Genomic DNA, 15,019 nt, shown 5'->3' with positions numbered 1-15,019 from the left:
CTTCTGTGGAACCAGCTTCCAGTTTGGATTCAGGAGACAGACACTATCTCTACTTTTAAGATTAGGCTTAAAACTTTCCTTTTTGCTAAAGCATATAGTTAGGGCTGGACCAGGTGACCCTGAATCCTCCCTTAGTTATGCTGCAATAGACCTAGACTGCTGGGGAATTCCCATGATGTATTGAGTATTTCCTTTTCAGTCACCTTTCTCACTCATCATGTGTTAATAGACCTCTTTGCATGAAATCATCCTTGTTATTAATCTCTGTCTCTCTTCCACAGCATGTCTTCTATCTTGTCTTCCTTCTCTCTCCCCAAATGCTCGCAGCAGATGGCCCCGCCCCTCCCTGAGCCTGGTTCTGCCAGAGGTTTCTTTCTGTTAAAAGGGAGTTTTTCTTTCTCACTGTCACCAAAGTGCTTGCTCATAGGGGGTCATATGACTGTTGGGTTTTTCTCTGTATGTATTATTGTAGGGTCTGCCTTACAATATAAAGCGCCTTGAGGTGCCTGTTTTTATGATTTGGTGCTGTAGAAATAAAATTGATTTGAATTGATTATTTTACCATGTTTTGTGTTAGCTGTCATATAGCTAACATTTGCTCTGTGTTAGCAAGCTACTATTATTAGCTAAACATAATGTTATAAGCCACCACTGAGCTGATGCCATGTACTTTTGGCTACATCTACTCACTCTTTTATATTTAGTGGGGTGTGCCAGTATAATGCAGCTTCATGGTATTAGCTTTTTTTGTTTTGGTAGCAAGTTGAAATGAACTGTCTTTGCACTTTGTCTCAATGAAATGGTGAAGGGCATGCAATTAAAAAAAATGAAAGAACTAATTTCAGTCATCTCTTTTGAGCTGTTATGAAGAAATTGCATTTTTGCGTGCCTAGATGGTGAGAACATCAAATTTGCAATCACTTTACAAACTGATAAATTGACTGTTTGATACTGAGGTGAAAATTCCAGGTTTTTTTCTTCAAAAAAGAAGAAAAGAACATTAACACAACAGCATTTCTGATCATTCATAAACACGACTTTAAGTCCAGGATAAAAAAAAGCCCATTGAGCTGAATATTATACATTATCCTTCAAGTTAAAGACGGATTATTGCTAATCACATTAAAAGCCACACTTTATTTTTCAGACCACTGGCTTGTTTTGCTGTCTTCAGTAAGAGTGAGGCTTAAAATATATCTCTGCCTCAGGATAAGTTCTGATTCAAGGCACCACACATGTCACGTCACTTAACTTTAATTCATTTCTGTAAGCTATTTCTTTTTCTCTAATCTGTGCATGGCAGTATTTTGTGAAACAATGCATTAAAACCAGACAGCATATAGTCATAAATAAATAAAAGCAATGCTGAGCTATGATTATGCAACACAAGTACATTTAGACACAGACTGTCCTCAGATTTTATGAGCATTGTACAGTATACAGTGAATGTGTTGTGCTTTAAAAAGGCAGGTTGCGTGGTAAATAGAAACAGGGTAGGAAGTAAATTGAGGTCTAACATAATTGCCAAGTAAAGTGCAATGCAATATTAATGCTGAAAAACGCATTTGATATTTAATTTATAAAGACAGAAAACTTTGGGGAGACTTCTTAAACGAGGAGGTCCAGCACGTAGCCTCACTTTGTCAGGTAGTTCCAATAGCTTAAAGCCAAAATGCTCAATCTGTTACAGGTCACCCGATTTTCTTTAGATATGATTTTTCACTTTTTTTTTCTTTCATTATAAAGTCTGACAACTTGGAACTGTTTTGGTCATATTTTCTGGAACATTTCATTCATATCACTTTTTGCCCTGATCTGCTGGAGTTTGAGATATCCCCACTCCACAGGGGGTGCGGGGGAGAATATCAGATGATTGGAATAGTTTCCTTTTTTTCCAGTGGCAGTGGTGGTGGTGTGTGTCTGATAAGAGCCATGGAGGTTATTGTGGGAACACCCATCCTTTTTCGGAGATAAAATTACCCCCGTCACAGAGGAGGCAGCTGGGAATAGCTTTTAAAGTCCTTGGCTCTGGGTCTGAGGAGAAAGAACCTTGAGGATAAAAGATGGCAGCTGCTCTTTGTGTGTGTAATTTCAAATCACAGGTTGGTTCTGTTTTGTTGTAATCCACTTTGGTTAATCAGCTGCCCTTTAGTGTTAAAAAATACGTGGGGCTGTCAAGTACAAACACATTAAAACATGAGCAGACACAAAAGCTTCTGAACCATAACCTTGGTGATAAGCATGACATTTAGCTCCATGCCCTCCAGCCACCTCATTCATCTTTTATATCATAAAAAATACTTATTCCCTTACATGCTTTGACAGTCCATCCTATCGTCCTGACCTTTTTTCTTCCTTTTTTTAAATGCAACCTTGACTTTGGCAAACAATCTTTAAAGTGGATCATAAAACAGCAATAAAAAGCTAAATTAAAAATACATATGCTGACAGCCAAAAGCATACAGTGTGTCAGTACAATTTGACATCACACCCTCCACTGGTGCTGCCGCTGGGTGTGATCAAAAGCTCAACAAGCTTGAAACTTTCAAACAGAGAGAGTGAACACTGCTTCTTCCCTCTGACCACACAGCAGTGATGCAGAGTGTAGAGGACACTCTGCATCACTTTACTGATGCAGCAAGATGAAAAGTAAACCCATTGGCAATGTTTTTAGGGGGCAACTGGCTATTCTTTAATATGCCAGTCATATTTATCACCTACAATATTATAGTATAGAGTCACTTAAATCTTCAACAGCTGATCTTCTTGGACTTCTTGAGGAAGGATCATGTTTGCAAGTAAGCAAGAGTCAGTTAGTTGGTAAATCATCTTTCTCAGCTACCCCCCCCCCCCCAAAAAAAAGAAAAAAAAAAACCCACAAAAAAAACATCAACAACATCCTGACAAAAAGTGTAAGGAGCATTACCAAAAAAGAATTTCAACAATGTCCTACTTTCTAAACATTCATTCAGTCACATACACAGAGCACAGTCACAACATAGTTTGACAAACATAAAATAGTGTTTCTGTCCTAACAAGGTGATTCTGAAAAAACTATTACCTGCAAACATGGCATATCTGTGTGCAGTGTGTCCTTAAAAAAAACAAAGAGATTGGACATGTAGAGGGTAAAGAAAGAATCTGTTCCAGATGAACAGTATTTTAATGTCATGCTCTTAAGAAATCAACTAAAAATCCAACAAAGACCTGACTTGGGACCTGAGAGATGCATCTGGCCCTTCAGTTTATGTTCTATTGTTCGTCAAAAATTGTCTAGGTGGAAAAGTGTCTATGAAGAAGGGAAACAAAGAGAAAAGGCTGTAGATATACCAAATTTTGTAAGGAAGTAGACTAAAAATGAAGTGATTAATCCAAATTTGTTTCTTGACTCAAGTCAGGTCAGGTACGAAGGTGTCTACAGCCATCTGTAAAGCACGGTCGAGGCTCTGTCATGGTTTGGGGATACATTTCAGCCAGTGATGTTGCAGACTATGCGGATCCAAATTCATGGAAATATGAAATGGAAACGTACCATCAGATTTTGATCCATCATTCAGTACCATCTGGAAGAATCTGATTGGCAACGGCTTCATTTTCCAGCATGACAATGATCCCAAACACTCCACCAATGTAGTAAAAGTGTACCTGGATAGAAAAGCCACTCTTTCAGTCTTGATCTCCCCAGAGCCCGGACCTCGACATTATTGAAGGAGTGTGGCTGGAGAGAAGACGTCTGGAGAACTATTCAGGTTGTGTTGAAGAGTAAGGGTGGTCACACCAAATATTGACTTTCAAGCTTTCAAGTTAGAATTGTGCAAAATCAGTTTTCGTCTTCCATACTATATGTTTGTACATGTTTCAATAAATGTCCATGAGGCCACTTTGGATATTTCGCTGGTCTGGTTCTGGTCATATCAAAGTCTGGTATGTTTGAGGTGAAAGCATGATGTTAGAATTTGTATTGTTGCCCTTGTAAAGTTGAAATAGTGACATTATTATCATACTTTGCTTATTTGTGGTTAGCATAAATAGACTACTGTGTTTGTGCATTGGGCTTTGTCATTGCTAAAGCTCTTTGTCTTCGGAACTGGTTACTAGCATTTCCTGTTGTTTAGTGCTTTTGAGTCATTTTGCCCTCGAAAGATCTGCCTGCTGCTGTTAGATGCAGTATTGATGTAGCTACTAAGAAGATAAAAGGATAAATCCTAAACTAGAGTCTGCATTTCAAACCAAGGATATTATAAGATGCTTGGTATCCCATGCGCTCATTTACAGATATGAGATTCTCTCTTTAACTGTAATAAATAAAAGCCACTCTGTGAAAATTTACAGTGCATTGTGTAGCACTCGCAGACAACTTTTACTTCCTGTACTCAATGTTCTCTTCGCTCTGGGCTTTTTTGTTTCTCTCTCTCACACACACAACTCATCCTTTTTCAATTTCTTCTACAACAATGCTCCTTTCATGCTTTGTTTTCTTTTTGCTCTGCTGTGCTTTGCTTCATAATCAGTGCCCTTTTCCTGTAGCAGTCATCTGTGCTTCTCTCAGATTGATAAAAAAACACAAACAATTTGTTCCCAATTTATAACTTAGCTCACTAGTGGAAACCAACCAATACACAACGCCTACTTCATTGATGATATGAGATAAATACATTATAGATGTGTGTAGGGACAGGTGGACAGACTATAAAGCAGAGCAGTAAACAAGCATGGGCTCTTTTAAAGTTCCTGTTTCCTCTTCCTGCTTCCTCTTTAATGTCTGTCTTGCTGTTTAACTGTCTGCCTTTGTTCTTCCTCATCTTTTCCTCACAGTCTCTCTCCTCATCTGCATGACTGAGGTTTCTCTGATCTCTCTAACTCATGAACCAGGAAGAGAATGGAGATGAATCCTCAGAGCACAATCCTGCTCAATGTCACAGTAAATCTTAGAAAAGACGTAGATCCTCTGAAGTTTCGACTTCAGTTGCTTACCATTTGCTATCTGTGAGTGAGCGAGCATGTGTGATCCGCTCGCATACATTCTTAGCTTATCAGCACTGCTCCAGGGTGATTTGTTTCATTCACAGCACGCATCTACAGCCATTTTTGAACACATGAACAGTGCATACACTGATAACAAGTGTGATGCTTGTTATATAGAGACATGTAACCTTTTTTGAAGCCGTCACAAAGATGTTAGGTGATGAAAGTGATGAAAAATTTGCCTCGGTTTCAAAGAGTGGATTCTTTTAGGGCGATTTAAGAAGAACCTAAGAGAAGTTCTGAGCATGCTGCAGCAGAACAGCTTCTTACTAATTAAAAACAGATGCCATTGAGTGAATAAGCTTTTCTTTGAAATATAAAAACCTCACAAAAACTGTTTTGAACTCTCATGGCTGTTAGGCTGAAGCACTTGAAACTTCTTGGCTACATTTAGGCACTAAACGTTTTTTGGTTACTCTTAGGTACTGAAAAGTACTTAGTTCAGTTTATCCATTTAAAACTATTTGGTTAGATTTGGGCATAAGAAAGTTACAGTTAGGTTTAGATACTGAAAACGCTTTGATAGGTTTAGGTACTGAATGTTTCTTGGTTGGGTTTGGGTACTGAAATTTACTTAGTCGGGTTTAGGGACTGACAACTACTTGGTTAGATTCAGGTACTGAAAAGTACTTGTTTAGTTTTAGGCACTGGAAATTTCTTGCTTAGGTGTGGGTACTAAAGAAAAGACCATAGTTTGGCAAAAAAAAAATATTCTTTTTCACAACATTTGAAAAATAATGACTTAAACCCATCTTACTAACACCCTGAGCCTGTGCATCCGGGCACAGGGGCCAAATATACCTTCATTCCAAAAGCCCCAATCCGGTGATTTTGCCAAAACAGCTTTAATTGAGGCCCTGGGAATGAGAACAGGCTTGAATTATGCGTCTTCTGATGGAACTGCTCTTCATTCTCTTCGCCTACTTACTCGGTTTGAGCCAAGTCTCAAGTCTCTACACAAAAGCCTGAATCAAACCGCCTCTACAGAACAGGTTGAGACTGCTCCTCTATCACTGACCTCTGGATGTTTACATAAATCCTAGGTGGGTTGTGGGAGTAAACTAACAAGCTTTCTGAAAGTGTGGAAACCAAGTGGACTGAGAAGTCCATACCTTGATATTTTTAGGCTGCATGGTGATACACAATCCATTTCTTGATATTTTCTATGAAAGAAACATGGGAGATGTCACAAAGTACTGGAAATCAACTACAGTTTTACTGGGTAATCTGTTTTCACTCTGTTGGGCATGGCTCATTGGTGTTGCAGTGGAGTAGTATCAGTGTCTGATCCACAGTCAGTGTGTTCTCTGCAGCAGATGGCAATGAACAACCAGCTAAAAGAAATCATTATTGGTGTACAAGTATTTGTAGCATTTTGTAGCATTTTTACAATTTTACCTCCCATTAGACAGCCATATCAAACAAGGAAGTGAGAAAAAACACTTTGACGTGACATTTTTTATATGCAACACATTTTTTGGTACTGCCTCAGTTCAGTTTTTACCGGCAACTTGTGTTTCAGTGGGACGAACAACAAAAATCACTCTTTTGTCTGATGGCTTTGAAAAGAACTGTATCTTTCTTAGTGCGTCCTTTCTGCAAATAAATTAACCCGGTCAGCTGTTTCAAATATTCAGTTTTACTATTAAGTTTTACTTCCAAACTTCAAAATACTGGCACATTTTTAAATAAAGAAATGCTATAATGCAGCATAAATCTGTGATAAAATAAAAACAAGTAAAATATCATGATAATAATAAAACTATAGTCACACACTCTGAATTAATAACTAAGTTTTAAATTTTTGTGTCAGTCTTTGTCTTTGTGTCAGGACAAAAACCACTTAGTAAAGGAGGACGGAGAAGGAAAAAGGTAGTCTAAGATCACCGTAGCATTCAAGCAATAAAATCTTTTTAGTACATGTAAGTGTTCCACATTTTTATAAACTGTATATTTCACATCTGCAGTGTCAAATGTGAAAGTATCCATCATTTTTTATTTAATCATTTTGCATCCATGTTAAGATTATCTAAATCCTGCGGCTCGCTATGTATAATAAAACTCAACAAATCAAAAAGGCTTAGCCAAGGTGATTCAGAGCAGATTAATTTCACACAGAGACTTTTCTGTTTTTTTGGAGGGATGCAGGGTAAAAATCTTGCTTGGTCCGGCAGCAGAAAAAGAGGACAGGCAGACAAAGAGAAAGAGAGATGGTAGGATAAACCGGCAGGATGACTGACAGGTGACCTGACAGGGCTAGCAATCCCCAGAGATAAACGCCACTTGGCAACATGGATGCTGTCGATGTGGAGTCCAAATAAAACAGCAAACAAACACTCAAAGGTTATGTTAACATGAACAGGAACGTAGCCATAAACAGAGGCACGGAAAAATTAACATAATTTTCGTTGCTCCTTTTCCCTTGTGTGCGTGTTTGTGTACTTCATGAACTTTACCTTTCCTACATTACACTGGGGTGTGGAAACACATTTCAACTGCATCTGAGGGAGCTGCTGACTTATTGTTGTTTCTCTTGTCCTCATCTCCATCCTTTCAGAGCTCATTTTTTTAGAGGGATAATGATGACAGCGCCATATTTTTGTTCAAAGAGTCCTTTATGCCTTGTTTGGTTTTTGTGTGTCATCGCCGTATTAAGGCCATCCATTTAAGCCGAGTACAGTAGTGTACACATGCTTGCACACGCAAATCTCTATCACTATTTACCGTGGTTGTTTATACAATATTCCCTCTTGGTAGTGCCTTTTTAATCCTTATTGTAGCATCAGAACTGCCTTTGTTTACACTGCAGCTATAAAAAAAAAGGGGGGGGGGGGGGTTAAAGGTCGAGCAAATACAAATGTTGTTTCACAGCAGCTTCACTTGTGAAGGCGAGTAAGTAGCAGCTGTAAAGAAAGCAAAAGATTCACTTCTTGTGCGTTAGGACAAGTGTGCTGCCTGTCACGGCCTTGCTGCTCCAGCGAACTTGCACACCTTTTTTGTTTTTGGAGACATGGAAATCTCAGAGTTCACCAAGTCTGGGGTGAAATTCATCTGGAAAATAGTTTTGAATGGGCAAGAGGAGATGTGGCATCAGAGCAGCTTAAGCACGCTTGGTTTGGCAATAATATGATGGTCTTAGAAGTAGAGACAGCTTGTGCCCAGGCAGATGAAAAGCAACAGAGAGAGGAGGAAAAAAAGGGGGGGAAGGGGAATGGAGGGGGGGGGCAGGGAGGAGCATTAAGGGACAGCACTGACGTGCTGTCACCTGTTTGCCGGTTCGTTAGCCGGGAGCGCTGCTGCATGCTCTCATAGGGAAAGCTTTTGATGCCTAATTTGCCGCTTGGCCGGGTTTGCGCATGGCTTGGTGCTCAGTGAAGTGGCTGTCCCAGTCACATCCTCTCGTAGAGTAGGCTTCTCTGTCAGAGGCTCGGACTCGGACGGGGCAGTATGAGGAGGCAGTACAGAGACGAGGGGTATCACCCGCACTCAGAGGTACATGGTCACCAAACGCACCTGTTTAAAAAGACAGTCGATAACGCCGGAGCTCCTGGGGACGCTTGCGCAGAAGGAGAGATGATAGAAAATCGTTGCTTCTTTTTGCTGTTATTTTGTGGACTTGAACTGAGGAATCAAACTGGTTTTTTTTTTTTATTTCTTGTGTTTTCCTGACGCAGCTCTTTTCCACTTGCTTTAGAACTTTTTCTGTTGTTGCTGTTGTTCTGATATTCTTACATCCCCTCTGGCTTCCATGAGAAAACTAAAAGGGAAAGCGGTTCTTTTTGCATTTTTATCTTCCTTGTATTTACAGCTCTTTCTCCACTTTGATTTCTTTACATTCACGTCAGAGACTGTTTTTTTTTTTTACTTGTCTCTCAGTTTCTCCGTTGTCTCTTTTGTGTTATTGTTTTCTGCAGCAAGCTCTGGATTCCAACCTGAGTAATCTGATCAAGAGGAACAACGAGCTGGAGTCTCTTATGGGAAAACTGATTCAAACTTGTCAGCATGTAGAGGTGAGTCCCACGTTGCCCTTTATAGTTAGCTGTATGTTGGAATTTATCAAATGAATGGATAATATAATATTTTACTACTTAAGACTTAACTGTAGCATCTCCTGTGTAACCTGTACAGTATAGTTACTCAACATTGTTTATTAACCCTTAGCTTAGCATGTAGCAAGAGTTGACAACAAAACTTACAGTAAATGACTGAATATGACTATCATGTTGAAAACCTAATATAATATTTATTTTTTGTTTTAGTTTTTTTATATTTGTCATTTTTCCTTGATTACTCACTCAAACTGTTGTGCTGTTTTATTTGTGTTTTGTATTTTGTAATGCCACTGCAAAAACCTTTTTTTCTTTATGTATTCGTGAGACTGTTAATGAATATCATTTTAAAAAGTGAAGATGTAAACAATGACAAGTGACAGTGTAGATTTATTTACATTAAAAACAAATACGAGTAAAGCAAAGTTTACTCAAGAAAATCAGATTTTTCATTATTCGTAAAAGTTATTTTGGAGGCGTCATCGTAGACTCAGGGAGTGTGGCCAGCATATTAGATTTTTTTTTTTTACAACATTCAAAGTTTCAGTGATTAATACATTATGAATATTACGCTCCTAAAGTATATATTTTTAATGAAACTGCTTCTAAAATGTATCTAGCATCTACATTAACTGCAGAGCTCTGTTTAATTTCACATAAATATTCTTAATAATAACAGAGAACGTTCGAAAATCTGATCTTACATAGGATGCAGACAAAAATATACGTACACAAACAAACATAGCGTCTTTAGCGTCTTTTAAGGGTTACATATAAATATATAAAAATACAAATATATGTAACATCTGCAACATCTTTCAACCTCCATGCACTAAAAAAACTGTTTTCAAAATTGAAATGTTGAAAGTTCCCAAAAGCTTTGAGTGCAGAAACAGGCAAGTGCAAATCATCAGGTTTCAGTCTAACACGTTTATTTTTGGGATAACAACCAATTGTGCGAATGTCTGCATGCATTTAACTCGAGTGAAGGCAATTCTGTGCTAAGCCTGCCTGTTCATGTTCCACTAGCCCACTAAGAAGCTTTAAATAAAGTGATGCCACAGGCAGTGGTTGAAAGGCAGTGACATCTTAGTTTAGAAAAATAACGGAGAACAGCCTGCATGCGTGGCAAGGTCTTTGCATGCTGCAAGGAAAGAGGATTACGATTTATTAACATTTAAGCGCTGTATACATTTTTTTTTTCGAGCATGTTTTCATGTTTCCCATCACACAGATATGCTTCCTCTGAGCTTTAAGCTCAGGGGGAAACTGTGACGAGGCAAGAATTTCAAACAGGAGAAAGAAAAACTTTGATCCTTTTCTGATGAATAAATGATGAACATGAAAAGGGCAAACAAACCCACTTGACCTATTTCTCCCCAGTGCATTATGACACATGCAGTGGAGTTTCGCAACATAATCTATAACCCTAAATAACCTCTGAGGTGTACACTGATAGCACGTCAGGTCAAGCTGCACAGGGTCGAACTGGACTAGAAAAAGTTGCAAGCAAAAAACCAATAACGATCATGGGCTAAAAAATACATCAAATGCAAATACAACTTACGTGAACTCAGGAAACTGAGCTGTCTGATGTGCTTGGCATGAATATGTCAGGGCTTAAAAATAAATAAATAAATAGATAAAAAAAGAGATGGTCACTCAGCTTTGGTTGGCGTGCTGTTGATGGAGCTTTCTGAATTTTTCACATCACATTAAGCCTCTCCCAAAGCCTCACTAAAGATGGCTGCTGAGATTCTCTCAGACACTGAATGTTGGCGAAAGATCAAGCAAATGGCAACCTTCCTTAACGAGTCATGTTTAAACAAATAAAATTAAAAAATAAAAACAAAGAAGAAAAAATGACTGCACACCCGGTTCCTCTGAGTCACCATCTGCTGTGGTTCAGCTGTGGCCACAGTTTCATTTAACGCTCCCACACCAAATTACGCACGCATTCTTTTTCGGCTGGCATCGTGACACATTTTTTTCTTTTTCAAAGAATCTACTGCCAAACCACATTTCGACCCTTCTATGCTGTTTTTTTTTCTTTTGCAAAAATGGGGCACAGTTATAATTTCGTGAAGGTACAATGAGTTTCAATGCAATAATCCTAAATACTCAAAGAGGGATCGTTTTAGGCAGTTAATTGGTTTGTTTATTTAAATGAAAGAAAATAAATTATCCCATTAAAAAAAGAAAAAGAACACAAGAAAATGAAAAAGGATTAGCGCTTTTGCAGTTTTGTTTTAAAGCCAGAGAGAGAAGGAAAGCGTTACCTCTGATGCGTGTCAGGGAATATAGGCCCTTCAAGACCAACTTCACCCCCACCCCCCCTCCAGAAAGTTTGTTTGATGCACATTTTACAAAGTTTGGATATCCTCCAGGCTTGAATCATTTGTGTGCATGTGTGTGTGTTTCTGTGGTTAAATGAATCACTTAATGTCCCTCTCAGGCTATAATCTGTCATACTGATCATATGCTCCAGAGGGTTCTGCCCACAGTCATTAGATGCTTCACATCTTTACACAGCACATCATGTACTTTGGTCACAAATTGTGTGTGGGTGTCTGTGTGGCTGTGTACATGACAGTGTGTCTGTGCCACTCCCTTGTTACTGCTGTTTATATTATGACATCCATTTACTAACAGGTTAACTATGTTCAAGGGTACAGAAAGTATTCTTTTCCTTACTTGAAAATAAGCTTTCTTTGTCGAACTATGAAAGTGGATTTGAATCAGGGAACTAGCTGATAAGATATTATAATTATGCACTGCTTCCTGAGGGATTGGTAACCACTGCTAGAAATGCACTAGAATTGGTAGAGTTGGTTCTGGTACCAGACACCACAGGAAGTCATTAACAGTCGATGTTAAAAAGTAAGACAGTCGACAGCTGTGTTAACCAGTGTGGTTGTGTGGTACACCAACACAGGCCACATACAATCAATCGTTTTTTTAAGATGAGAGCGATCCCTTAAGCTTGCAAGGTAAAAGCTAAAAGGTAAAAGCATAGGGTTGCCAACTCCCTGAAAAATAAATAAGGGACACCTCGTGGCCAGGGCCGGGCAACCCAGTTGTCTTCACCCTTCCCAGTGTGGTAGCTCTTTTTTTTGTGTGTGAAATTATTTTTTAACCATTTGACTTGAATTTGATTTAAGCAGATGCTTATTCTTTGTGATATGACCATATGGGAAACAAATGATCATTTAGCCATTTATTTTTAGCTCAAAATAACATTAACACAGTAAAACAGGTCTCTTTCTTAAACAGAAGCCTGTCATGCTTAACTTTTGAGAATATAAGTAAATCTTTCTTTAAAAGAACTCTGTCCTGCTTAACTTAAAATTATATAAATTAATAGAAAACAATAGAACAAAATCATTCTTGTAACAGTGCACATATAGTGCATTTAGTACAATTGGCTTCAGTTGAGGTATTATTTCAGCTTTTCTAATGCTAATCAGCTGCTCCTGTTTGTAAACCCACTTGTTCCCATGATTACGCATCATTATTCATCATCATTATTCATCTATGTATTACTTTTATGTATTAGTCATCTATTTGTTGTAATCATCTATCCTTGCAGTTGTTTATTACACAAAATAAATTATATTATCACACTTCTGGCCACATAGCGCTGATATTCACTGCACATGCCCATATTAACCTTAACCAGAGGGTTTAAAAAAAACAAACCAATGTTTACATACCATATCTGCTTCTGCCGTGGCCTGGTGGACAAGAAATTGGTTAAGGGTTCCCCGAGCTTTCACGCCCCTCATGTTCTTCATGTGCCCACCATTAGAAGCATGCCTATGGAAAAAGTGCGCCGGCACACAGTGCAGTGCGCTTTATAGGTGTTAACGTGCACTTTTCCAGCCAGGTGTTTTCCTTTTCCCATTCCTCCCTGTACTTTTGCAGCCTATTTTTCTTTCTCTGAGGGGAACAAACATTGCTGCTCTAATGCTGGGCTTACACTGTACGATTTTTGGCCCATTTTGAGCCGATTTTTGAGTCATGCGACCGATTTGGTGATCGGCCCAATTTTGGCCTTCATCGTGCATCGTGTAGTATACGTGGGGTAACGAGAAGCGATTAACACCTCGAGCAGCTCCCGATCATCAATCGCTCGTGAGGGTGTCACCGCAGCTGCTCACACTGCTCATGCGCAAACACGTAACCGTCGGTGAAAAAGACGGTGCAGCACGGCAGTGCAGCGTGTGATCTGGACACAAGCGATGGAGGCACAACTTGTAGAACTTTGGAAAGCTCATCCGAGCCTTTTCGATGTGGCATCACAAAATTATCACGACCACAACAACCGTGAAAATAGTTGGATTTACATTGCTGCTCAATCACAGCTGCCTGATCAATGTTTATCATTAGAAATTTAGCAAAGTTGATGGTGGTGGTGTGTCTGTGTGAGTGAAAGACAGAGAGGGAGAGCGAGCGACAGATTTTCTGTTATAACCTTCATTTTATGGAGGCACAGTGTGAGCACTCAGGTCGCATCAGAGCATCGGGCCGTATAGTGTGAGACCTGCATCGTGACCTACAAACTTATAACCCCTGCGAGTCAATCGTGCAGTTTGAAAATCGCCCAGTGTATGTCCAGCTTTAGGTGTACTGACGTCCGAGACTTGCACCGCAGTGTCGGCATTTGTTTCCCTGTTGGCCATGCTTCTTGTTGTGGTCATCTGTTGTGTTCCGGTATTTTCTCCGTAAGCGACCTTTCCTCGACCAATGAGATAAGCGGTAATCTGAATTGTCATACTCGAATTGTCATAAGTGTGCTGTCAGCTCATTGGTCACAAAGCAGGAGAGGGGCTGGGAATTATGTTTTCCAACAAAGCGTTAATTCCATTAAAAGTTATAGACTACTTTTGATTCTCACTGTATTACGGGACAAAGTGCGTCCCTTATTAGCTCAATACGGGACGTGTACTTTTGTTTCGAAATACGGGACGATTCCGTTTTTTAAGGGACGGTTGGCAACCCTATAAAAGCATCAGGTGCTGATGCAAGCACTGCTAGTGTTAGCTTACACATAACTCAATAACTAATTTACACTAATAACAGTGTGTGAATGTGTGTGTGAATGGGTGGATGACTGGATATGTAAAGCGCTTTGGGGTCCTTAGGGGCTAGTAAAGCGCTATATAAATACAGGCCATTCACCATTTACCATTTTAATTTATTGTAAGAAAGTGACACAAAAACAAAGTGGTAGTTGAAGAATGTGAGGAACAATTGACAATACAGGTGCTGTGAAACCTCGTCCTTTAGACCATGCTCAACTTTGATTATTTTCTGATGTGGGCTTTATGGTTACACATTGGTGGCTATCTTGGGTAGTGCAGATAGAGCGATTGTGAGTAATCATCTTATACACTAAGGCCAAAAGTCCATGTGGACTACCAGTGCAGAACCATGCTTGTCAGTTATGGGTTACCTTACCTTTAGACTAGCCTTTCAGTCTGATTATTCTGAATGAGCCATAGATAGTTCATAAATACATGTATTTGCACTTATAGAAGTGTGATTACTGGTTTAGTCAAGGGTACTGTCTACATAGTGCAGGGGTGGGGGAACACCAGGCTTCAAGGGCCGGTGTCCTGCAGGTTTTAGATCTCACCCTGGGTCAACACACCTCAATCAAACGATTAGTTCATTACCAGGCCTCTGGAGAGTTCAAGACATGTTGAGGAGGTAATTTAGCAATTTAACTCAGCTGTGTTGGATCAAGGACACATCTAAAACCTGCAGGACGCCGGCCCTTGAGGCCTGGATTTCCCCCACCCCTGACATAGAGCATATAGGTGACAGCAAATGTGACACCCACCTGCTATTGGTTAATACATTGGAACATTAGATGTGTTATCCTCACATGGGTATGTTCAGACAGCACATAGACTAAGTTGAACAGAGAGGGCACAGAGGGC

The 15,019-nt window shown here is 39.4% G+C and overlaps 1 protein-coding gene across 2 annotated transcripts in view; it reads left to right on the top strand.

Annotated features, from left to right (window-relative positions):
- Positions 1-15,019, top strand: part of LOC120737530 (E3 ubiquitin-protein ligase Midline-1-like) — an 86,484-nt gene that overhangs the window by 50,618 nt on the left and 20,847 nt on the right. For both annotated transcript variants that reach the window (XM_040038303.1, XM_040038302.1), the window contains exon 3: positions 8,940-9,035. In XM_040038303.1, coding sequence (XP_039894237.1) covers positions 8,940-9,035 — 96 coding nt within the window. The remainder of the gene's footprint in view (positions 1-8,939; positions 9,036-15,019) is intronic.

The sequence above is a fragment of the Simochromis diagramma genome, unplaced genomic scaffold (genome assembly GCF_900408965.1).
Source record: "Simochromis diagramma unplaced genomic scaffold, fSimDia1.1 OVJJ01000413.1, whole genome shotgun sequence".
Classification (NCBI taxonomy): Eukaryota; Metazoa; Chordata; class Actinopteri; order Cichliformes; family Cichlidae; genus Simochromis; species Simochromis diagramma.
Note: the sequence above shows the minus strand (reverse complement) of the source record. Positions and strands in the feature narration are given on the sequence as shown.